The 26,747-nt window shown below is 49.8% G+C and overlaps 1 protein-coding gene across 1 annotated transcript in view; it reads right to left on the minus strand.

Annotated features, from left to right (window-relative positions):
* Positions 1–12,855: 12,855 nt before the first annotated feature.
* Positions 12,856–26,747, minus strand: part of LOC142257173 (uncharacterized) — a 117,642-nt gene continuing 103,750 nt past the window's right edge. Inside the window, exon 12 of the mRNA XM_075329297.1 lies at positions 12,856–15,464. Within this exon, the coding sequence (XP_075185412.1) occupies positions 14,842–15,464 (623 nt within the window). The 3' untranslated portion in view covers positions 12,856–14,841. The remainder of the gene's footprint in view (positions 15,465–26,747) is intronic.

Below are 26,747 nucleotides of genomic sequence, written 5' to 3' on the forward strand. Positions count from 1 at the left end.
CGCCCCCATCGTTTGTGCGTCATGGACAAATCGCTGCCCGTGGCGCACAATATCGTTAGGAGCCGTCACACATACTTACCTGCCTAGCGACATCGCTGTGGCCGGCAAACCGCCTCCTTTCTAAGGGGGCGGTTCGTGCAGTGTCACAGCGGTGTCACTAAGCGGCCGCCCAATAGAAGCGGAGGGGGCGGAGATGAGAGTCCGTAACATCCCGCCCACCTCCTTCCTTCCTCATTGTCGGCGGCCACAGGTAAGCTGTAGTTCGTCGTTCCCGAGGTATCACACGTAGCGATGTGTGCTGCCTCGGGAAAGACGAACAACCTGCGTCCTCAACAATAAACAATTTTTTGAAAATGAACGACGTGTCAACGATGGACGATTTGGTATTTTCCATCGTTAACAGCCGCTCGTTGGTGTCACATACAACGACGTTGCTAACGATGCCGGATGTGCATCACAGAATCTGTGACCCCGGCGATATATCGTTATACATCATTGCGTGTAACGGGGCCTTTAGGTAATCTTCTCTGATGAGTCTAATTTTCAGATTTGTCCATCATTTTGTCATCTAATGGTTAGATGGAGACCTGGAGAAGTGTTCAAGCCACAGTGTCTTGCACGTACTGTGAAATTTGGTGGAGGATCGCTGATGATCTGGGGATGGCTCAGCAAGGCTGGAATTGGGAAGATTAAATTTTGCGAAGGACGTAGGAACCAAGCTGCATACAAGGTTATCCTGGAAAACCAGTTGCTTTCTTCTGCTCAGGCAATGTTTCCAAACTCTGAGGACTTGTTTTTTCAGCAGGACAATGCACCATACCACACTGGTAGGTCAATCAATATGTGGATGAAGGACCACCATATCAAATCCCTGTCATGGCCAGCCCAATCTCTAGACCAGGGGTCTCAAACACACGGCCCGCATGCGGCCCCTCAGGGTAGTTTGTGCGTCCCCCAGGCCCGTGCCACTGTTCACTATCGCGGCAGGTGCAGGGGCCGCAGCCACTGTCTGCACTTTGTCAGATAAATGTGCTGCTGGCGCTGCGCTCTCGCGCCGGCAATACAATCATAAATCACTGACGGTGACACTGCAGCTGCCGCGATAGTGACCGGGGGCACGGGCCTGGGGGCCACACGAAGCAGAGATGAGGCAGCGGAGGGAGCGCGGGACAGGTGAGACGAATGGTGTGTGTTGGACGTTGACCCCTTAGCGACCTATGACGTACTGGGTACGTTATGGCTCCCTGGTACTTAAGGACCCATCATGGCGAAATCGCAGCCCCGGTGGCTACGATCGCTGCAAATACCTTAGATTCGGGGAGGAGGGGACCTCAGGAGGGGTGGTGTCTCCTCCCCGGACCTACGGAGGCTGTGATTGGCTGACGAACGCCGCTCAGCCAATCACAGCCACTAATGTTTTAGCCATTGAAAAATCGCTGAAACATTGAAATCCAGCCAAGATCAGTGCAGCTGTAGCACCGATCATTGGCTGGAGCTGGCTGACCTGTGTTTCATCCCCTCAGCTTCACTCCGGCGTCTGTAGAAGGTGAGGGGAGCTGCTGACCCATTACTACAGGATGGGGACAAAGTGCGCACATTACTATGAGATGGGGATAAGGCTGGGGACATTACTATAGGATGGGGACATTACAAGGATGGGCACATGACTATAGAATGGGGACAAGGTGAGCACATGACTATAGAATGGGGACAAGGTGAGCACATGACTATAGAATGGGGACAAGGTGAGCACATGACTATAGAATGGGGACAAGGTGAGCACATTACTATAACATGGGGACAAGGATGAACACATTACTACAAAATGGGGACAAGGATGGGGAACATTACTTTAGGATAGGGACAAGGATGAGCACATTACTGTAGGATGGGGCACAATACTACAAGGGGACAAGGATGGGCACGTTACAACAAGATGGGGAACATTACTAAAAGATGTTGGTCAAAATTTCTATATAGTGCTAATAGGAAGACTATTAGTTACAAGAAAGGAATAAAATATATATATATATAAAAAAAAATGTTTATATTTAAACAAAGAATGTGCACATTTGTTATAATGAACAAGTGAAAATGTTCAAAATCAGTGATCCAAAGTGTGTAAAAAACAATAAATATATTATATATGGTACCAATAAAAATGTCACTTTGTCCTGCAAAGAATGTGGCCCCCCCCCCAATTATTTTTTTTCTCTGTGCGGCCCATACACCCAGCCGAGTTTGAGACCCCTGCTCTAGACCTTCTGGCCTCAGAATGGATTGCACAAACCAGTACCACCTCTTCAAGATGCTCTATCAGCGACTCCTGTCCCTACCAGGGCTCCTGCTGCTGTCGCTGGCTCTCCGGGAACCTCCTTCTACCGATCCCATTTTGCTGCACACCAACCTGCACCAGCTGCCTCCACAGCTCTTCCATTTCATGCGCATGCGCTGCTCCACTCACACAGATCTGTATAACTCCACCAGGATCCACAGCCTCACCTGCAGCCACTACAAGTGCCTCCTGGAATGTTGCCCGCAATCTAGCACCAAATGTGATGAGGTTATTCACTCAGCTTGCTCCTTGAGGTAACGACAGGAACACTTACTTAAAATGTCCAGCAGAGCAAGTTGGCAACACAAAAACTGCTCTGCAGGGCCATAAAACAAGCCCTCTTCCAGCTTTAAAGAACATAAACATGGTATCAAAGTTCTTTTCACTTGTAGGTCCGCTTATACAGGTTCGGATACAACTTCTCCCCAGAAGTATCGCAGTGGAGGTGTAGCAGTCTCCACAGATACCTTACCCAGTCAGGACAAGATAATCCTGTTTTTCTCTAAGGGTACTTTCACACTTGCGTTTATTTCCTTCCGTTACAATCCGCCCTTTTGGAAAACAGCGGAATCCGTTAACGGATTCCGCTGTTTCCCATAGACTTGTATGGGTGACGGATTGTACCAAAAGGACCTGCGTTGCTTCCGCTGGGCGACGCTCCGTTGCTTCCGCCCAGCGGGAGGAACGCAGCATGTAACGTTATTTTGAGCAGCGGAATCCTCTGGATTTCACTACGCATGCTTTTTTTTTTTTTTTAATCAAACTTTATTTTGGCTCGCGGTGGCCGGACGTTCAGCTGAGCGCCCGGCCATCGGCAAGCGACAGCGCTCAGCTGAGCGACCGGCCGCCAGAATGCCCAGCCGCCGGCAAGTCACAGCGCTCAGCTGAGCGCCCGCCCGCTGGCATGCCCGGCCGCCGGCAAGTGACAGCGCTCAGCTGATCACCCGGCGGTCGGCTGCAGGGAGCGATCAGCTGATCACCCGGCGGCCGGCAAGTGACAGCGCTCAGCTGATCACCGGCGGTCGGCTGCACGGAGCGATCAGCTGATCACCCGGCGGTCGGCTGCAGGGAGCGATCAGCTGATCACCCGGCGGCCGGCAAGTGACAGCGCTCAGCTGATCACCGGCGGTCGGCTGCACGGAGCGATCAGCTGATCACCCGGCGGTCGGCTGCAGGGAGCGATCGGCTGATCACCCGGCGGCCGGCAAGTGACAGCGCTCAGCTGATCACCGGCGGTCGGCTGCACGGAGCGATCAGCTGATCACCCGGCGGTCGGCTGCAGGGAGCGATCAGCTGATCACCCGGCGGCCGGCAAGTGACAGCGCTCAGCTGATCACCGGCGGTCGGCTGCAGGGAGCGATCAGCTGATCACCCGGCTGCAGGGAGCGATCAGCTGATCGTTCACAATAGTCTGCCGCTGGTAAAACTGTAAAAAAAAAAAAAAAAATCAAAACGAATTGCGTTGTTTTGCAGCATCCGTTGCATCCGTTGTGCCACTATATGCAACACATCCGTTGCATCCGTTACACAACGCAATGCAACGGATACCGTTCAACGCAAGTGTGAAACTAGCCTAAGAGGTTCTGTTAGGCTCGCTGGGTGAGCACTGAACTAGTGGGTCCACTGGACTGAAGGTGGCAGCAAGTACACACATTGGTAATCAGCCAGCAGCCCCAAGGGATCTACAGTACCCTGGCAGCTGGCGCCACAGACACAGTATAGACTTAGGTAGAAGCGGCTGTAGCAGCAGGCAGAGTACTGAATATATCCAGGATGGATGGATATAGCAGCAGCGACCGGCCTGGCTACTTGCAGTGGCGGGTATCGTGGTAGCCGGCCTGCATGGATGGTAGTGGTAACAGAAGATCAGTAAACTGGCATAGCACTGAAACAGATAAATGTCAGCAGCACTCAGCACAATGACAGCAGCCCAAAGGGACCTGAGAAGAGAACTAGCAACGTAGATAACTCATTGCCCAGGCGCCTCCCTTACGGAGAAGGTGCCTTAAACACTTGCAACCTCTCAGCTAACCTGCGAGGCACATCCGGGTCAGTGTACGCTGGCCTTTTAGGAAAAGGGGCGTAGCCACACACCCCCTTTAGACAGAACCAGAAAGCCTGTGAGGTGTACACAGGCTCTGGGAGACAGCCACATGGACCGGGGATGGGGCAGCCACCGCAAGACATGGTGAGAGAACCGATGTCCCTGCTGGGGGAGGGGTGCAGCACAGCACGAGGACACTGGTGTGAGCGTTAGAGGTAAAACAATCTCCACACACTGAGCATGTGTGAAACAAACAGACACCATTATAACATATGAGACACACCCATGGGTGGAGGTATGTAGATAGGCAGACCTGCGATAATAGGTTTTGTACTACTACAGGTACCAGAGGCACCATCTTACACCTTATATATTTGGAACATGAATATGGCTTCTCCCCAGTGTGAATTCTCAGATGTTTAACAAACTTATTTCTAAATCATTTTCCACACTGTGGGCATGCATACGGCTTCTCCACTGTCTGAGCCCAATGATCCTTATCACCTTTATGTGACTTAAAGCCCATTGAGACAAGCAGATAATTATGATAAATCTGTTTTTATTGAAATTTTTTCATCAAAGAAGGGAATTTTGTTTACTTACCGTAAATTCCTTTTCTTCTAGCTCCAATTGGGAGACCCAGACAATTGGGTGTATAGCTACTGCCTCCGGAGGCCACACAAAGCACTACACTTAAAAGTGTAAGGCCCCTCCCCTTCTGCCTATACACCCCCCGTGGGATCACGGGCTCCTCAGTTTTAGTGCAAAAGCAAGAAGGAGGAAAGCCAATAACTGGTTTAAAAACAATTCAATCCGAAGAAACATCGGAGAACTGAACCATTCAACATGAACAACATGTGTACCCGAAAAAACAAAAATCCCTAAGAAAACAGGGCGGGTGCTGGGTCTCCCAATTGGAGCTAGAAGAAAAGGAATTTACGGTAAGTAAACAAAATTCCCTTCTTCTTTGTCGCTCCATTGGGAGACCCAGACAATTGGGACGTCCAAAAGCAGTCCCTGGGTGGGTAAAATAACACCTCGTGACAGGACCGTAAAACAGTCCTTTCCTACAGGTGGGCAACCGCCGCCTGAAGGACTTGTCTACCTAGGCTGGCGTCCGCCGAAGCGTAGGTATGCACCTGATAATGCTTGGTGAAAGTGTGCAGACTCGACCAGGTAGCCGCCTGGCACACCTGCTGAGCCGTAGCCTGGTGCCGTAATGCCCAGGACGCACCCACGGCTCTGGTAGAATGGGCCTTCAGCCCTGAGGGAACCGGAAGCCCAGCAGAACGGTAGGCTTCAAGAATTGGTTCCTTGATCCACCGAGCCAAGGTGGATTTGGAAGCTTGCGACCCTTTACGCTGACCAGCGACAAGGACAAAGAGTGCATCCGATCGGCGCAGGGGCGCCGTGCGGGAAATGTAGATTCTGAGTGCTCTCACTAGATCCAACAAATGCAAATCCTTTTCACATTGATGAACTGGATGAGGACACAAAGAAGGTAAGGAGATATCCTGATTGAGATGAAAGGGGGATACCACCTTAGGGAGAAACTCCGGAATCGGGCGCAGAACCACCTTGTCCTGGTGAATCACCAGGAAGGGAGATTTGCATGACAGCGCTGCTAGCTCGGACACTCTCCGAAGAGAGGTGACCGCTACAAGAAAAGTCACTTTCTGTGAAAGGCGAGAAAGGGAAACATCCCTCATAGGCTCGAAAGGCGGCTTCTGGAGAGCAATTAGAACCCTGTTCAGATCCCAGGGCTCTAACGGCCGCTTGTAAGGAGGGACGATATGACAAACCCCTTGCAGGAACGTGCGTACCTGAGGAAGTCGTGCTAGGCGCTTCTGAAAAAATACAGATAGCGCTGAGACTTGTCCTTTAAGGGAGCCTAGCGACAAACCTTTTTCCAAACCGGATTGTAGGAAGGAAAGAAAAGTAGGCAATGCAAATGGCCAGGGAGAAAATCCCTGAGCAGAACACCAAGATAAGAATATCTTCCACGTCCTGTGGTAGATCTTGGCGGAGGTTGGTTTTCTAGCCTGTCTCATGGTGGCAATGACCTCTTGAGATAACCCTGAATACGCTAGGATCCAGGACTCAATGGCCACACAGTCAGGTTCAGGGCCGCAGAATTCCGATGGAAAAACGGCCCTTGAGACAGAAAGTCTGGTCGGTCTGGTAGCGCCCACGGTTGGCCTACCGTGAGGTGCCACAGATCCGGGTACCACGACCTCCTCGGCCAGTCTGGAGCGACGAGGATGGCGCGGCGGCAGTCGGACCTGATCTTGCGCAGCACTCTGGGCAACAGTGCCAGAGGTGGGAACACATAAGGTAGCCGGAACTGCGACCAATCCTGAACTAAGGCGTTCGCCGCCAGAGCTCGGTGATCGTGAGACCGCGCCATGAAAGCTGGGACCTTGTTGTTGTGCCGGGACGCCATTAGGTCGACGTCCGGCATCCCCCAGCGGCGACAGATCTCCTGAAACACGTCCGGGTGAAGAGACCATTCCCCTGCGTCCATACCCTGGCGACTGAGAAAATCTGCTTCCCAGTTGTCCACGCCTGGGATGTGAACTTCGGATATGGTGGATGCCGTGTCTTCCACCCACGTCAGAATCCGCCGGACTTCCTGGAAGGCTTGCCGACTGCGTGTTCCTCCTTGGTGGTTGATGTATGCCACCGCTGTGGAGTTGTCCGACTGAATTCGGATCTGCTTGCCTTCCAGCCACTGCTGGAAGGCTTGTAGGGCAAGATACACTGCTCTGATTTCCAGAACATTGATCTGAAGGGTGGACTCTTGCTGAGTCCACGTACCCTGAGCCCTGTGGTGGAGAAAAACCGCTCCCCACCCTGACAGACTCGCGTCCGTCGTGACCACCGCCCAGGATGGGGGTAGGAAGGACTTTCCCTTTGACAATGAGGTGGGAAGAAGCCACCACTGAAGAGATTCCTTGGCCGCCTGAGAAAGGGAGACGTTCCTGTCGAGGGACGTCGACTTCCCGTCCCATTGGCGGAGAATGTCCCATTGTAGTGGACGCAGATGAAACTGCGCGAAAGGGACTGCCTCCATTGCTGCTACCATCTTCCCTAGGAAGTGCATGAGGCGTCTCAAGGGGTGTGACTGGTCTTGAAGGAGAGATCGCACCCCTGTCTGTAGTGAACGCTGTTTGTCCAGCGGAAGCTTCACTATCGCTGAGAGAGTATGAAACTCCATGCCAAGATATGTTAGCGATTGGGTCGGGGTCAGATTTGACTTGGAAAAGTTGATGATCCACCCGAAACTCTGGAGAGTCTCCAGCGCAACGTTCAGGCTGTGTTGGCATGCCTCTTGAGAGGGAGCCTTGACAAGCAGATCGTCTAAGTAAGGGATCACAGAGTGTCCCTGAGTGCAGGACTGCTACTACTGCTGCCATGACTTTGGTGAAGGCCCGTGGGGCTGTCGCCAGACCGAAAGGCAGAGCTACGAACTGAAGGTGTTCGTCTCCTATAACGAACCGTAGAAAACGCTGATGCTCTGGAGCAATCGGCACGTGGAGATAAGCATCCTTGATGTCTATTGATGCTAGGAAATCTCCTTGAGACATTGAGGCGATGACGGAGCGGAGGGATTCCATCCGGAACCGTCTGGTTTTTACGTACTTGTTGAGAAGTTTTAGGTCCAGAACGGAACGGAAGGATCCGTCCTTTTTTGGCACCACAAACAAATTGGAGTAAAAACCGCGACCTTGCTCCTGAAGAGGAACAGGGATCACCACACCTTCTGCCTTTAGAGTGCACACCGCCTGCAGAAGAGCATCGGCTCGGTCGGGAGGCGGAGACGTTCTGAAGAATCGAGTTGGAGGACGAGAACTGAACTCTATCCTGTACCCGTGGGACAGAATGTCTCTCACCCAACGGTCTTGGACCTGTGGCAGCCAAATGTCGCCAAAGCAGGAGAGCCTGCCACCGACCGAGGATGCGGAGAGAGGAGGCCGAAAGTCATGAGGAAGCCGCCTTGGTAGCGGGTCTTCCGGCTGTCTTTTTAGGGCGTGACTGAGCCCGCCAAGAATCTGAGTTCCTCTGATCCTTTTTAGTCCTTTTGGACGAGGAGAATTGGGACCTGCCCGAGCCTCGAAAGGACCGAAACCCCGACTGTCCCCTCCTCTGCTGGGGTTTGGTTTGTCTGGGCTGAGGTAAGGATGAATCCTTACCCTTGGACTGTTTAATGATCTCATCCAAACGCTCACCAAACAGTCGGTCACCAGAGAATGGCAAACTGGTTAAGCACTTTTTGGAAGCAGAATCTGCCTTCCATTCCCTTAACCACAAGGCTCTGCGTAAAACCACGGAGTTGGCGGACGCCACTGCCGTACGGCTTGTAGAGTCCAGGACAGCATTAATCGCGTAAGACGCAAATGCAGACATTTGAGAGGTTAAGGATGCCACCTGCGGCACAGATGTACGTGTGACCGTGTCAACCTGTGTAAGACCAGCTGAAATAGCTTGGAGTGCCCATACGGCAGCGAATGCTGGAGCAAACGACGCGCCGATAGCTTCATAGATGGATTTCAACCAGAGCTCCATCTGTCTGTCAGTGGCATCTTTAAGTGCAGCCCCATCTTCCACTGCAACTATGGATCTAGCCGCAAGCCTGGAGATTGGGGTATCCACCTTGGGACACTGGGTCCAGCCTTTGACCACGTCAGGAGGAAAGGGATAACGTGTGTCCTTAAGCCGTTTGGAGAAACGTTTATCTGGATAAGCGTGGTGTTTCTGGACTGCCTCTCTAAAGTCAGAGTGGTCCAGAAAAGAACTTAATTTACGCTTGGGATATCTGAAATGGAATTTCTCCTGCTGTGAAGCTGATTCCTCCACCGGAGGAGCTGGGGGAGAAATATCCAACATTCTATTGATGGACGCTATCAGATCATTCACTATGGCGTCCCCATCAGGTGTATCCAAGTTGAGAGCGGTCTCAGGATCAGAATCCTGATCAGCTACCTCCGTCTCATCACACAGAGAGCCTTCCTGCTGGGACCCTGACCAGTGTGATGAAGTCGAGGGCCGCTCATAGCGAGCTCGCTTAGGCTGTCTGGGACTGTCGTCCGTGTCCGAGCCGTCACCCTGGGATGCATGGGACACCCCCGGAGCCCGGAGCTGTTCCAATTGAGGGGGACCAGGGAGCAATGATTGAACAGTGCCCATGGTCTGAGATACTGGTCTAGACTGCAACGTTTCTAGAATTCTAGTCATAGTCACAGACAATCTATCAGCAAAAACTGCAAACTCTGTCCCCGTCACCTGGACAGTATTCACAGGTGGTTCTCCCTGGGTCACCTCTAGCAGAGGCCCCGGCCGAGCAGTTGCCACAGGGGCCGAGCACTGCACACAGTGGGGGTCAGTGGAACCTGCCGGTAGAGAAGCCTCACATGCGGTGCAAGCAGCATAGAAAGCCTGTGCCTTGGCACCCTTGCTTTTTGCGGATGACATGCTGTTGTCTCCTCTGAGCAATCTAGGAGGGTATATAGCCAAGAATCACCAGCGACCGTACAGTGCAATGTATAGTATGCAAGCATAAAAATACAAATGTACACTTCGGCACTAGTGGGTTCAGCACCAGAGGTGCCGCTTACCGCCCGCTCAAACGCGGGTGTGTGGTCGCCAGAATCCCGTGTCTGGGTCTCCCAGAACTTGTCTCCCCTCTCCAGCTCAGACTGCACACAGGAATGGCTGCCGGCGTTCTGTGAAGAGGGGCGGACCGTGGGCGTGCCTCAGACAAAGTGCGGGAAACTGGCGTCCCACTGTGCCCAGTGTGAGGGCTGGAGTATGTAAAGTAGACTCCAGCCCTCTGCGCTGACATTCTGTACAGCGTCCCGCCCTTCCCCTGACTGGCAGGCCTGTGGGCGGGAACGAAACGAAACTAGGCCGCAAAAGCCGGGGACTCGAGTAATAAGCGCGGCCGTCATACATGCACGGCCAGCGCGGAAGTCCCCGGCGCACCACAAGTCCCAGCCGCGCCGCAGCAAACTGACAGCAGCGGCCGGCGCGGCAGTTCCCAATACATATACTCACTCAGCAGAGCTGTAGTGAGCAGTGGCACAAGCGTGCGCGCTGTTGTCCCCGGCGCACTAACACACCCAGCAATGCTGCAGTGTGTCTGCGTCTGTATGGGGACACAGAGTACCTTGATGAAGCAGGGTCCTGTCCCTGACGATACTCAGCTCCATATCCAGCAGATTCCTTTCAGGGGCTGTGGATGGAGCGCGGTCTCAGTGCCTGGAGACCGGTAAAATCCCACTTCACCCAGAGCCCTAAGGGGGATGGGGAAGGATGCAGCATGTGGGCTCCAGCCTCCGTACCCGCAATGGGTACCTCAACCTTAACAAACACCTCCGACAAAAGTGGGGTGAGAAGGGAGCATGCTGGGGGCCCTATATGGGCCCTCTTTTCTTCCATCCGACATAGTCAGCAGCTGCTGCTGACTAAACAGTGGAGCTATGCGTGGATGTCTGACCTCCTTCGCACAAAGCATGAAAACTGAGGAGCCCGTGATCCCACGGGGGGTGTATAGGCAGAAGGGGAGGGGCCTTACACTTTTAAGTGTAGTGCTTTGTGTGGCCTCCGGAGGCAGTAGCTATACACCCAATTGTCTGGGTCTCCCAATGGAGCGACAAAGAAATATGATTACATAAAGAAAGCGACAAAGAGTATGAATAAAAAACTGAATAATACATTAGCCACATCCTCTTTATATTATCGACCCAATGACTGAATAGGACGGTCACAACGGTTTATCTCGATATCATATCACACAACCACATATTACTTAAGGGAAGCCTCCGGGTCGGTTTGATATTTTCCAACCTAACCTGAATCTCCTCAAGATATGGCTAACTAGACTTCAAACAACAAAGAAAAATAAGTATTCTAAGAGTATTAAAAACAGAAGAAAAGAGGGGGGAGAAGGAGAGAGGAAAATAAGAGACCAAGAGGTATTGGACAAAGGGTTGGAGGGGAAGGTAAGGAGAGTGTGTGGGTATGTGCTGTTACCAAAACAAGGCTTGGAAGTCCGAGGACTCCTTGAACAACACCCAGGGTTGCCAGACCTTAATACATTTTTCGTTACTTCCCATCACCATTGCTGAAAGTTCCTCCATGTGACAAATATGTGACAGTTCCGTCTGCCATTCCCCGATAGTGGGGGCCTCTGTGGCTCTCCAGTGCCTAGGAATGACCGCTCGGGCTGCTATCAAGCAAAATCGTAGAAGGCTCCTCTTTTACTGCCTTACCGAGCCGGGTAGAATTGACAGAAGAGCTATTTTAATTGAGGGGGTGATGTTCTCACCAGACATTTGATTATACACTTGAAACACCTGAGACCAGAAGTTTGACAATTTCTGACATGCCCACCAAATATGGGTCAGCGTGCCTTTGTCCATTCCGCATCGCCAGCAGCATTCTGAGACTGATGGAAAGACTCTGTAATGTGGCAGGACACTGGTACCATCTCGCTAACAGCTTGTAGCTCTTTTCCTGAGCACTACAAGCTACTGAAATTTTGTGAGAGAACAGGAAGGCCTTCCGCTTTTCCTCTTCCGAAAAACTGAGACCGAGTTCGGTTTCCCACATTCGGATATACACAGGGTCCTCCGAACCGCGGGCCTCAATAATCAAACGATATATGAGTGAGATCGAGTGTGTGGGCGGTGAAGACTGAAAAAATAAACGTTCAAACGGCGTGGACGTAGTCGGATCTGGGGGAAGTCCCCCCCCTGAGCCAGGACCGCACAAAAGAGTGTAGCTGCATATATTCAAACCAGTTCAAGTGAAGGTCTGGGAATGTGGCCTGTATTTCTGCGAAAGGAGGCAGGTGTTTACCCTGTAAGATCTGCCCCAATCTGATGTCCAACCCCCTCTCCCATCCGAGAAACCTGTCTGTGTTGCATCCCGGAGGGAAGACAAGCAGATAATTATAAAAGCAATTTATTATAAGATCACCATAAGTCATCTCACATTGAAGGCAGTCAAGAATTTACATGTAACTATAAGGCTATGTGCGCACGTTGCGTATTTTCATGCAGTTATGCTGCGATCTGCACTGCAGCGTAACTGCATGCGTCCTGCGTCCCCTGCACAGTCTATGACGATAGTGCAGGAGACGTGCGCACGTGGCGTATTAGAGTGCAGCGCTTCGGCTGCTGCCCGAAGCATGCATTCTAAGAAGTGACATCTCACTTCTTTCGTGCGCTCTGCATGTAGCCCCCGCTCTGTCTATGGGAGGGGCTGGGAGTGGCTATATGCAGAGCGCATGAAATCGGCTTTTGTGCTCACTGTTTCTGCAGCCATTTGAAGCGCACGTGTGCTGTTCAAATCGCTGCAGAAATTTCTGCAGGCACAGTACGCAACGTGCGCACATAGTCTTATTGTGTACAAATAACTGTTTATTCATCATTTACAGATCAGTGGAAAGCATATCCATTTCCATTGCATAATCAATGAGTGAGAAATGATTTATTACATAACACAATTATCATGAATGATAAATCTTAAAGGGGTTGCCATACAAACAAAATACACATTAATCAATAGATCTTGGAATAAAAATAAGTTCTACAATTGGAAGTTTTTCAAAAAATTATTCCTGTGCTGAGAAGATCAAAATTAGAGAACACACAATTTCCTAAATGTTGTGGTCATTGTGTCGTTTTATGTGATTATATCCTAACATGAGGAAACTTGTAGTATTTTCCGTTTATTTCATAAATTGAATTTCTTGTAAAGCAAATAATAAAAAGGTAAATGAGATAAATGAAAAAGACACGGGTCAAAATAGAGAACACTGTCAGATTCCTGCAAGTTATTGGTGATAATTTTCTTAATTATTTGACAAACTCTATGTAACTGGCTCCTGACTTTCCATTTTGCACTGACTTTACAAAAATGGTGCGCCGTTCCAAAGTGACTGAAACTCTCCAGTAGCAGGTTGTCCAGAGGAAGTCCAAAGGAGTGACCCAATCAGCCATAGCAAGAGATGTTGGTCGTTCCAAGTTTGTGATTTCGAGAATATTGCATTTTTACAACATCACAAACTCTCTCAAGTCCCCCAAGAAGGCTGGTCGCCCTAGAAAGACAAATGCAAGAGGACAGGATAATGTGGTGAATCTCTATGGGTAATCGTTTCTACACTGTAGCTGGAATGGCTCGCCAGGTCAGCACTGAACAGGGTAAGAATCTGTTTCATCATACAGTGTCATGACGTTTAAGAGAATTTGGACTGAAAGCCCACGCTGCAGTGACCAAACATCTTATTGGCAGAAAGCATCACAAAGCTAGACCCACCTTTGGTGAGGAGCATGTTGTGTGGACAGAGGAGAAGTGTCCACAGTTCGTTTTAGTGATGAAAGCAAGTTTAATTTATTTGGGTCTGATGGGAAACATTATGTTCGTTGACAAACTGGGGAAAAACTGAACCCAATGTGTGTTAAGAAGTCAGTGAAAGGTGGTGGAGGAAGGGTCATGGTTTGGGGAATGTTTTCTGCAGCAGGAGTTGGAAGTCTCATACAGCTGCATAGAAGAGTGAATGCAAGTGTGGATCAGAACCTTCTTCAACAACACCTGGTTCCTTACTTGAGTACACAACTTAATCAGCAGCAATTTGTATGCAGAACAATGCCCCCATCAAACAGCAAAACAGGGAAAGCAGTTCCTAAAAACAATTATAAGGCCACAGCCCAGAATCCTGATCTAAACCCAATAGAGAACCTCTAGAATATCGTTGGTGACAAATTTATGGCCAAGAAACCACAACAGTCAAAGAACTGTGGAAGGGACTGGAAGAAGAGTGGACCAAAATCCCCCCAGAGCAGAGTGAGAGACTAGTGATGTCCTGTAGTATTTAGTTATAATCTCTCTCTGTGCTACAGTCATTGCGGTTCTCTAATTATGATCCTCACGGTTTGGGCAAAATAAAGGTTTAATGTTGATATACTTTGGATCTGTTATAAAACTCGGTTCTAGTGCCATGATGCACCCCTTACATAAAAAAACCCCTTCAAATCTTGATCAATGTAGATGACATTATTTCTGTAAAAAGCAAGTGATCCTACATTGTTGCCTAATTTTGATCTCCAGTGTATGTGCCCCTGCTTGTACTGTGTAATGGCAGTGTCTGATCTCCGGGGTAGGTGAGGAAACAAAAGAGTATGGGATTGCAGATGCCGATATCCCTAAAATAAAACATTTCCCTGCATATTTCTAAACAGGCAGGGAAATGTTTTACTTCACTGTAAGAAATCAGCTGTGATTCCATTCTGTCTTGTCTATATACTCTGTTTAGTATATTAAGGAAAACATAACAATGGCTTCAACCCTGTGTGAATCATTTGATGAACATGTTTCTGATGAAAACATTTACCACATTCTAAGCCTGGAAATGGCTTCTCCCCTGTGTGAATTCTTTGATGTCTAATAAGAACATGTTTCATGTTAAAACATTTTTCACATTCTGAACATGAAAATGGTTCGCTCCTGTGTGAATCTTTTGATGTGTTGTAAGATCATGTTTCTGTTCCAAACCTTTCCCACATTGTGAACATGAAAGTTGCTTCTTTGTGTGAATTCTCCAACGATGTCTATTAAGAGCTTGTTTCTGAGTATAAGATTTCCCACATTCTGAACATGAAAATGGCTGCTCCCCTGTGTGAATTCTCTGATGAGTAACAAGCTGCTGTTTCTGGGAAAAACATTTCCCACATTCTGAACATGAAAATGGCTTCTCTCCTGTGTGAATTCTCAGATGTCTAACAAGGCTTTGTTTCAAAGTAAAACATTTCCCACATTCTGAACATGAAAATGGCTTCTCCGCTGTAGGAGTTGTTTGCTGTTCAACACCCAGTCTGTAATTACTATTTTGCTTTACAGTCTGTGATGAATCAGGAATTAGGATCTGCTTGAAAGGATAAGATGATACATTTTGGATATGAGAGACTGAGAGTATATCTTCAATATTGGAAATCTCTTCATCTGCATACTGAATGATACTACAATCATCAACATTAAAGTGTGAAGATAGCAGATGTCCCTCTGAGCTCCTGGTACAATTATCTGCAAAAAATAAAACTAATAATATTATCTTTTAATAATATAACCTCAGTAATTATATTGATATTTTATGACATTACAAAGAAGAATTTTATATATAAAAAAAAAAAAATGATTAACTGACTAAAAATATTTGACTGCCAAACAGATCCCAATCTCACAGCAAGGCCCAGTAGGACTCGCTGTTACAATGCCAGGCTTTTCTATTGTAGTTTTCCACTTCTGTGTTGAAGACCGTTACATAGAGATGAGGAAACCTGTTCGAGAAAGGTTCACCAATTTCAGATTCGGCACGAGCTTTGCCCATTCAAATTCATGTTTGGAAGCCCAAGCACTTTTCTCAAAAATCAGCAATGTTGGGCTTTGTTCTGTAACTGTTGGCGGTTGCACTAATTCTTTACTTTTGCGTTATTAGGACTTTGGCTAGGATATTGGTGCTGTCTGACGATCGGGGGGAGGTGTTTGATGAGGGGAGGGGTGGGAAGAGGTCAGAGGAGCGGCAAACAGTTTTTTTTTCCCTAAACCTAATGTATGGATGTTCCAGCAGCCAATCAGGGAGCAGAAATCATCCAAAACATTCAGACATAAGGACCTTGTGTCATTGCCTGCCTAAGTCACATGTCCCTCTGCATATTAGAAGTGAACATGCGGCGTCTGTCATTTTGGGACTGCTGCAGATTGGGGATGGTGCTGCTGTTGTATATAAATGCAGATAAACAAAAATTCATAATAACTCTGTGCTCCTGGCACCAATTGACATTTCACCATCTAAATAGTGATTTCTACTTCTGTGGTCCAGCCACATATTACCATTTCAGCAAATAAATACGGATTGTTAATTTAGTGATTTGTGACTGACAGGTGTGGGCCTAGGGTTGTGAAACAGTTGGTTAAGGCCTATTTCACACGTCAGTATTTTGCTTCAGTGTTTCATCAGTGTTTGTACGCCAAAACCAGGAGTGGAACTTTGAGAGAAGAGCTATAATTGAAAGACTGACACCTGTTCTGTGTTTTGGAGATATTCCTGGTTTTGGCATCCAAATACTGATGACACACTGATGCAAAATACTGATGTGTGAAAGTGGCCTAAAAGAGAGAAAGGGAACATCAAACATGAGTGTGGAAGCCCAAGTTCATGGGGGAAGGGTGAATGGGCGTGGTGTTCGAGGGGTAGGTGCTAATGTTACTGAAAGCTCTCCTAAACAAATACCGGCTTGTCCTATCCAAAAGACATCTGACAACTTCTGATACTGGACGGGCCACTCAACTCCCTTTCTTTGGCAGCTGCACAGCTGTACTTAAAGACCCCTGATGTACCCAGTACGTCATGGCGAAGTCGCGGTCCCGGAGCTCCAGTGAGTGCGATCAGTTCACACAAACCGGAGTCCAAAATGGCCGCGGTCGGAGACAGACGTACATGAGGGAGCTCCGGACCATCTGACACCATCCTGCTCCCCTGCCATCACTACTCAGGCCAGGACCCTTCATCTAAGTCATGGAGATCTTGCGGAATGAAGGCGACCCTGTATTTGCCAGCAGTGCTGGTTCTGGGACCCCCGGGAGGCTCCTCGAGACTGAGGCCGGGAAGCACTCAGTAGGCCGCAGGGCCCGAGCAACGGGACCTCTAGAGGCGTGGAGCACCCGTGCTGGAGTGATCCGGACATCGGCAAGGGACCCAGATAGTGACGACCGGGATTGAGCAGATCCGTGCCCCCCCAGGCTCGGCCTCACGAATCAGCGAGCCCGGCGACCAGGGAGGAGAGGAGAGGGACTGCCGCCATCTTGGAGACCTAACCCCCCCCTGATTCTGCAGGCCAGAAGCTAGTGCGGCTGACCCACGGACGCAGGGCACAAGTTAGACGGCCGACAAGAAGAAGAGAGGTCGCCGTCACTTACCCGGCCACAAGTCAGACTGAGCCGGAGCAGAGGAGGCTGCGGGACGCGTCGGGCCTTCGGGCGGCTGCCGGGAGATCCTGAGATCCGGCCGGAAGTCTCGCGACGGCTGTGGGTGGCGATCTGGGAGACCCAACCGGGACCGGAGAGGAGTTCGGGTGGTAAGTGAAAGCCCCCGGGCACCCTCCCACTTCCCTGCGTCCACCCCGCGAGACCCAGGAGAATCCAGGGCATACCCCGCCGCGGCCCCCATCCACCGGGACGGCGACCCCCTTCCCCCCCTCCCACAGCTGAACAACGCACGCTAATCCAGGAGTCGGGGGGCTGCCAGGCCCGCACCCGCTGAGAGGCCGCACTCAGGTACCAGACAGGAGTGCCTGAGGGAGCCCCAAGCAAAGAGGCCCCCCCCCTCATAGCCTAAGGACTGCGTCCATAACATCGCAGGGGGCAACCCACGCCTCTCTCCACTACCTGGGGCCCGGCCAGGGATGAGATCCTCACACGTAGGGTTGCAAGAAGGGTACTTTAGCAATATTCCAAGATCCTGTGTTACATATCTTCTTGGACCCTGAGGCTGCCGACAGGAACACACAGAGGAGTGGGCACAGAGAACGTCCACGCAGACCTTCACTCCATATAAAAGGCACAGTCCATCCGACCCCCCCCCCCAGGGGCATGTAAAGCGGTGAACTCCACACTGCTCAGAGGGAGCAGAGGGACCAGACCCCCACTCTACTCATTATAGCATAATACCATAAGACCTGACTTCGACATAGTCAAATTTGGCAATAAAATGGCCAGCGCTTTGCCCAAACCAGCTGTGACCACGACTCAGGCAGACATCGATAAGTTTCTCAAAAAACACCTCTTGCCAGCAGAGGCGGGGGCTGACAGTCTTCAAAACTCATCTACTAATGCCACACAAGAAATGGAAGATGACGCAAGTGATGCAGAGGACATGGATTCCAGCAAGAGCCTCCCAATCTCCAGGTCCTTTATCAAACGGATTCTCAACAAAGCCTTAGAACCGGTAGTGAAAGAACTTTCTAACATCAAACAGGATATTGGCCAGATAGGCCACAGAGTGGAAACCCTAGAAGCTTCCCAGGCCACTATCACCACTACCTCCAATGCCATCATCTCTTGTCTCCACCAACAAGAAGACAGTGTCAATCAAATGCATGCTATTTTGGAGGATCATGAAAATAGAGAGAGGCGGAACAACCTCAGATTAAAAGGCCTCCCAGAATGGGTAGCAAACGAAGCCCTGGTTCCGGCTCTTCAAAGCATCTTCTCCGACCTGATAGAGCTGGTCAGAGCCCACAGATCATTGAGACCCCGACCCAGACAGGGGGAACCACCAAGAGATGTCATCTGCCGCTTCATGGACTACCGAATTAAGGAGCTCATTCTTAAAAAAGCAAGAGAAGCTAGCACCATAAGGTATGAAGACTCCGAAATCCGCATATTTCAAGACCTTGCAGCCACCACTCTGACCAAGAGGCGAATACTAAAACCTTTTACAGAAGAGCTACGCCAACGCCAATTCCCATATCGCTGGCTATACCCATTTGGCATTGCAATAACAGCAAAAGGGAAACACTACCAAGGCAAAACATCAGCGGAAATTAGGCGAATCTGTGAAGACCTGGGGATCACTCTGGAGAAATATCCCGAATTGGAAATCCACAGGTCGACGTCTACGCTTTAGCAACTTCCAGAACCGTCACCTTGGCACAGCATCATTCCGAAGACCCACAGGTCCAGACGCAACGCGGCAAAGAAGCTCCAGATGAACTCAGAAAGCGAGCCCCCTGAGAGGGCCTAGGCTCAGGCCTACCATTGCCCGTCATTGCTTATGCATGCTAAAAGCATGAAGTCACTATAGGGGTACTGCACTTTCTGCTCCCTCTCAATGCATACCCATTCCTATTCCGATGTTGAAAATGTTGTTATTGTTGAATTTAACACCCTGTTCCCTATCTGACCCTTTCTCTACCCTCCATCCCATATGCTCTTTCTTTTCCCAGTCTGGTCGTGGGTCTGGTCCATTCATCCCACCGGAAAAAGAGACATCCACCCGCAATTGCCACTATGCCGACATATCATAAGGTATTTAATGTGATAAGTTTTAATGCGCATGGGCTGAACTCCCCCATACCAAGGGCACAGACTCTGTCTAGCCTTCATAAGAAACATATTGACATACTCTTTTTGCAGGAAACACACTTCTGCAAAGGCAAAATTCCAAGCTTTGAAAAAGCACACTACAACACGTGGTTTCATGCCCCCTCCCCAAATAAACGCACTAAAGGAGTGTCGATAGCACTCGCCAAAGACATACCCTTTTTACCCCAACATGAAGTCATTGATCCTGATGGCCGGTTTATATTTATTAAAGGCCTACTGGCTGGCTCAATGGTAACTATGGGAAATATATATGCTCCAAATGTCAAACAGGTTCGGTGGCTACTGTCCACACTCAAAAAATTCCGGACTTTTTCGGAAGGCACTCCAATACTATGTGGAGACTTTAACGTAGCCTTGGAGCCAAAATTAGACTCAACCTCAAAAAAGAGCCACATTTCACTCAGGGACCTCTCCCGGATCAAAACTTCTCTCCTCTCTCTTTCCCTGGTTGATATCTGGCGATTACAACACCCGACAACCAAAGATTTCACCTTCTTCTCCCATCCCCATAAATCATACCACAGGCTAGATTACATTTTTTTACCTAGGTATCTATTACCTAACGTCACTGACACAACAATCCAATCTTCGCCACACTCTGATCACGCTTATGTCATGGCAAGTTTCACATTGCAGAGGCCATATCTGATCCACCGCACATGGAGGTTAAATGAGTCAGTCCTCTCCTCAGAAGACAAAAAGAAACGTATTTCTGATCGTCTCCGCAATTACTTTGCGGAGAATAAGACACAGGACATCAATGCACCAATTTTATGGGAAGCACATAAAGCGGTCATAAGGGGAGAACTGATCTCCATTTCCTCACACCTTAATAAACAAAGGAAACTAAATCTGCAAAGCCTATATGAAGATATAGCTACTTTGGAAACCCAACACAAAAAATCTCTGTCCCAACAGACTTTAGAACTATTGACTGCCAAGCGTGTGGCACTGAGAGACATACTCAATAAACAGTCAGCCAAATTACACTTGAGCTGGAAAAACCGCATATTTTTACATGGGGACAAAGCCTCCAAACTCATGATGTCACTAATAAAAACAAGACAGGCTCGCATGTTTATACACACACTTAAAACACCACAGGGCCAGCGCACCCAGGACTATTCCCAAATCTCAAACGAATTTCTACAATTTTATAAGACCCTATACCAGTCATGGCGAACCTTTTACAGGCCGAGTGCCCAAACTGTAGCCCTAAACCCATTTTTTTTTCCGAAGTGCCAACCAATCCTATTATGTAAATAATTAATTGTAACCTTACCTTTGCAGTCTTCTCTTCTCTTCAGCAGGGGCATCACGCTCATGCTTACCACACTTTGAAGCTGAGCCCCCTGCCCTTTCCAGACACAGCAGTTGGATTGATCTTTCTGGAAAAAATTGCAGCATATTAGACAGAGATTTTAGCATGGAATGCAATCAGATGTCACCCTGTAATCCACATCTACATTTCAAAGTCTGAACATCTTGAAATCCCATAAAGACGTACGAGTGGCTCCCCTCCCCATCATTGTGTAGTTCTGTCCCCTTCCTCGGCCACTTCCTGGTAAACATGTCCCCCATCCTGATATATATTTCCTACATTCTGGTATATTTGTCCCTATCACGGCCCCATCCTGGTAAATGTCCTCCATCCTGGTAAATGTTACCCATTCTGGCATGTTCCCCCATGCTGGTAAATGTACCCCATCCTGACATTTTGCCCATCCTTGTAAATGTTCCCCCATCATGGCATGTACCCCATTCCTGGTAAATGTCCTCCATCCTGGTAAATGTTCCCAATCCTGGTTAATTTACCCTCATCCAGGTAAATGTACCCCTTCCTGGTAAATGTACCCTATCGTGGCATTTTTCCTCCATCCTCCCATGCATGTTTCCTCCATCCTGACAGGCATGTTTCCTCCATCCTGACAGGCATGTTTCCTCCATCCTGACAGGCATGTTTCCTCCATCCTGACAGGCATGTTTCCTCCATCCTGACAGGCATGTTTCCTCCATCCTGACAGGCATGTTTCCTCCATCCTGGCATGCATGTTTCCTCCATCCTGGCACGTATGTTTCCTCCATCCTAGCACGCATGTTTCCTCCATCCTGCCATGCATGTTTCCCCATCAAGGCATGCATGTTTCCTCCATCCTGGCATGCATGTTTCCTCCATCCTGGCATGCATGTTTCCTCCATCCTGACAGGCATGTTTCCTCCATCCTGACAGGCATGTTTCCTCCATCCTGACAGGCATGTTTCCTCCATCCTGACAGGCATGTTTCCTCCATCCTGACAGGCATGTTTCCTCCATCCTGACAGGCATGTTTCCTCCATCCTGACAGGCATGTTTCCTCCATCCTGACAGGCATGTTTCCTCCATCCTGACAGGCATGTTTCCTCCATCCTGACAGGCATGTTTCCTCCATCCTGGCACGCATGTTTCCTCCATCCTGGCAGGCACGTTTCCTCGATCCTAGCACGCACGTTTCCTCCATCCTGGCACGCACGTTTCCTCCATCCTGGCACGCACGTTTCCTCCATCCTGGCACGCACGTTTCCTCCATCCTGGCACGCATGTTTCCTCCATCCTGGCACGCATGTTTCCTCCATCCTGGCACGCATGTTTCCTCCATCCTGGCACGCATGTTTCCTCCATCCTGGCACGCATGTTTCCTCCATCCTGGCACGCATGTTTCCTCCATCCTGGCACGCATGTTTCCTCCATCCTGGCACGCATGTTTCCTCCATCCTGGCACGCATGTTTCCTCCATCCTGGCATGCATGTTTCCTCCATCCTGGCACGCATGTTTCCTCCATCCTGGCACGCATGTTTCCTCCATCCTGGCACGCATGTTTCCTCCATCCTGGCACGCATGTTTCCTCCATCCTGGCACGCATGTTTCCTCGATCCTAGCACGCATGTTTCGTCCATCCTGGCACGCATGTTTCCTCCATCCTGGCACGCATGTTTCCTCCATCCTGGCACGCATGTTTCCCCATCCTGGCATGTATGTTTCCTCCATCCTGGCATGCATGTTTCCTCCATCCTGGCATGCATGTTTCCTCCATCCTGGCATGCATGTTTCCTCCAGCCTGGCATGCATGTTTCCTCCAGCCTGGCATGCATGTTTCCTCCAGCCTGGCATGCATGTTTCCTCCAGCCTGGCATGCATGTTTCCTCCATCCTGGCATGCATGTTTCCTCCATCCTGGCATGCATGTTTCCTCCATCCTGGCATGCATGTTTCCTCCATCCTGGCACGCATGTTTCCTCCATCCTGGCACGCATGTTTCCTCGATCCTAGCACGCATGTTTCGTCCATCCTGGCACGCATGTTTCGTCCATCCTGGCACGCATGTTTCCCCATCCTGGCATGTATGTTTCCTCCATCCTGGCATGCATGTTTCCTCCATCCTGGCATGCATGTTTCCTCCATCCTGGCATGCATGTTTCCTCCATCCTGGCATGCATGTTTCCTCCATCCTGGCATGCATGTTTCCTCCATCCTCGCATGCATGTTTCCTCCATCCTGGCATGCATGTTTCCTCCATCCTGGCATGCATGTTTCCTCCATCCTGGCATGCATGTTTCCTCCATCCTGGCATGCATGTTTTCCCCATCCTGGCATGCATGTTTCCTCCATCCTGGCATGCATGTTTTCCCCATCCTGGCATGCATGTTTTCCCCATCCTGGCATGCATGTTTCCTCCATCCTGGCATGCATGTTTTCCCCATCCTGGCATGCATGTTTCCTCCATCCTGGCATGCATGTTTTCCCCATCCTGGCATGCATGTTTTCCCCATCCTGGCATGTATGTTTCCTCCATCCTGGCATGCATGTTTCCTCCATCCTCACATGCATGTTTCCTCCATCCTGGCATGCATGTTTCCTCCATCCTGGCATGCATGTTTCCTCCATCCTGGCATGCATGTTTCCTCCATCCTCACATGCATGTTTCCTCCATCCTGGCATGCATGTTTTCCCCATCCTGGCATGTATGTTTCCTCCATCCTCACATGCATGTTTCCTCCATCCTGGCATGCATGTTTTCCCCATCCTGGCATGTATGTTTTCTCCATCCTGGAATGCATGTTTCCTTCATCCTGGTATGCATGTTTCCTCCATCCTCACATGCATGTTTCCTCCATCCTCACATGCATGTTTCCTCCATCCTCACATGCATGTTTCCTCCATCCTGGCATGCATTGTTCCCCATCCTGGCATGCATGTCCCCCCCATGCTGGCAAGCATGTTTCCCCCCCCATCCTGGCATGCATGTCCCCACCCCATGCTGGCATGTGCGTTCCCCCTCCCCCATCCCAAGCTGGCATGTGCGTTCCCCCTCCCCCACCCCATGCTGGCATGTGCGTTCCCCCTCCCCCACCCCATGCTGGCATGTGCGTTCCCCCCCCCACCCCAAGCTGGCATGTGCGTTCCCCCTCCCCCACCCCAAGCTGGCATGTGCATTCCCCCCCACCCCACGCTGCCATGTGCGTTCCCCCACCCCACGCTGCCATGTGCGTTGCCCCACCCTGGCACAGCCGCACACGAGTTAGAGAAAAAAAAAGAAAAAGCGCAACACACAACTTACCTGCACACGCTCCCCCGCTGCGCGCTGCTGGGTCCTCAGTTCCCACGCGGCCAGCAGACGGCGCCGGCGCCGCTCCTCCGTCTCCTAGGCAACACACCTGCAGCCTGGGAGAGGAGGAGTGTCAGAATGGAGGAGAAATGTCTCCTCCACTCCAACACAGATTTGATCTGCCGGCGCCACTGCACTAGCAGATCAAAACTGCAGAATCAGGTGACAGCACGCGTGCCACCAGAATGGGCTCAGCGTGCCCCTGGTGGCACGCGTGCCATAGGTTCGCCATCACTGCCCTATACCAATCTCGGCCAGAAGAGTCAGCAACAGAAAAAGACAAGAGAAAATGCGGCATACATAACTATCTAGCCAAATTAAACCTCCCGCCACTCTCCAAAACACAACAAGATTCCCTGACAAAACCGTTTTCTCGTGCTGAGGTTCAGTCCATCCTGTCTAAATGCCCCCTGGGAAGAGCACCAGGCCCGGACGGCCTACCAACCATATATTACAAAAAATTCTTTGATATCTTGGGGGATCACCTCCTGGCAACATGCAATGCTTTACTTCTCGGCGATCCTATTCCCAAACAAGCCCTGGAAGCCCACATATCATTAATACATAAGGAGTGGAAAGACCCGGAATGTTGTGGAAACTATAGACCCATTTCACTTCTGAATGTGGATCTAAAAATCTACGCTAGCTTAATCGCTAACCGGGTTGCGGAAATCCTCCCTGACCTCATATCCCCGGAGCAATCCGGCTTTGTACGAGGAAGAGAAGGGAAAGATAATGCGCTACGCTTACTACACTTAATGCAATATGCTAGGGCCCAGAACTTGCCTCTTGTGCTTTTGGGAACGGATGCCGAGAAGGCATTCGATAGGGTGGACTGGACCTTTTTGCGGGGCACGTTGGAAGCTTTTCACTTTCCTCCGACTGTCATACATGCAATACTACAGATGTACACATCCCCCACAGCCAGAATCAAAATAAATAACACGCTGACTGATCCCTTCGATATCAGAAATGGAACCAGGCAGGGCTGCCCCTTGTCCCCCCTACTCTTTGTCATGGTAATGGAGCCATTAATATGCTCCATCCAGCGAAACCAGGAAATTGAGGGGATTAACCTACAGGGGATTCACCACAAGTCCGTCGCCTTTGCGGATGACTTGTTGGTAGTAATGTCCAGACCGGAAAGGGGCTTCCCTGCCTTCATGAACACACTAGAAGATTACAGCCAATGGTCCAACTTCAAAATCAATCTCTCCAAATCTGAAGCGTTGAGTCTAAACATCCCGGGCAATGTCACTAAACTTCTTCAAAAGTCGTTCCCATTTAGGTGCCCAAAGAGCCACATTACCTATCTCGGCATCAAGATAGGGAAAGCCCCCAAATCCCTTTTTGACCTAAACTACAAGCCTCTCCTTCCCAAACTTACCACGCAAATAGCCTCTTGGAAAGCGCCCTTTATCTCTTGGATAGGCCGGAAAAATTTAATCAAAAGCATCATACTCCCAAAACTCATATACCTCTTCCAAATGTTACCTATACCAGTCCCCAAATCTTTCCTTTCTAAATGCAATTCTTTAATTTCCAACTACATCTGCAACAAACACAAACCAAGAATTAACTTTCACACACTGAGCCTCCCAAAGGACAAAGGGGGTATGGGACTCCCCAATATATCCACATACTATAAAGCCGCCGTCCTCTCTAGAGCAGTAGACTGGGTCAGACGCCCTCCGAATAAGTTATGGACGACAATAGAGGAACACTTGGCCCCCACCCCCCTACGAGCCCTCTTACTCGCTCCCTCCTGCCAGGGAAATAAAAGAACCTTTACCAATGAACTGACTAGAACACTTCTGGAAAATTGGAACCATAACGTTGAGTTCCTGGCCCCTCCTCTCTCCCCACTAACCCTAATCTCTGATATTTTAGACACCAGCCTGAACCTTGCCAACACCGCAAAATCCACGCACCTGAGTAATGCAAAGATCCCGGCTACGGATCTCTTGGAGGACGGCTCCCTGGTTTCGAGGCAGGAGATGGGTAAGATCCCCCTCCTCTCTAAACTCACATTTCTCCATTATATGAAAATAAAACACACAATCCAACCTCTACTGCCACAATCCAACCTCGCCAGACCCCTAACCACATTTGAATCCTTTTGCTCGCAAACAAGGACCCCCAAAAAAATCCTATCTCGCTTATACAACACTTTACTTACAAAAGAATTAGCAGTAAAGAGAGCATACATTTTGAAATGGGAAAAAGATCTGAACACCACATTTACCGATGCTCAAACGAGTCAAATTTACGGAGCCTCACACGGACCATCGTGTTGTGTGAGAGTCCAAGATAATTCTTTCAAAGTAGTTGCGAGATGGTACATAGTCCCTACCACGGTTGGCACATGGAACCCCGCCTCTTCGGATCTCTGCTGGAGATGCGAGGGGGACAAAGGAACGTACCTCCACGTATGGTGGACATGCCCACGCCTCCAGATATTCTGGAGGACAGCAACTCAACTGATCTCTGACCTTACAAGCAAACAGGGGGACCCAGAACCCAGGCATCTGCTACTAAATTTCCCACTGTGGCCTAATGA

The sequence above is a fragment of the Anomaloglossus baeobatrachus genome, chromosome 1, assembly GCF_048569485.1.
Source record: "Anomaloglossus baeobatrachus isolate aAnoBae1 chromosome 1, aAnoBae1.hap1, whole genome shotgun sequence".
NCBI classification, from domain to species: Eukaryota; Metazoa; Chordata; class Amphibia; order Anura; family Aromobatidae; genus Anomaloglossus; species Anomaloglossus baeobatrachus.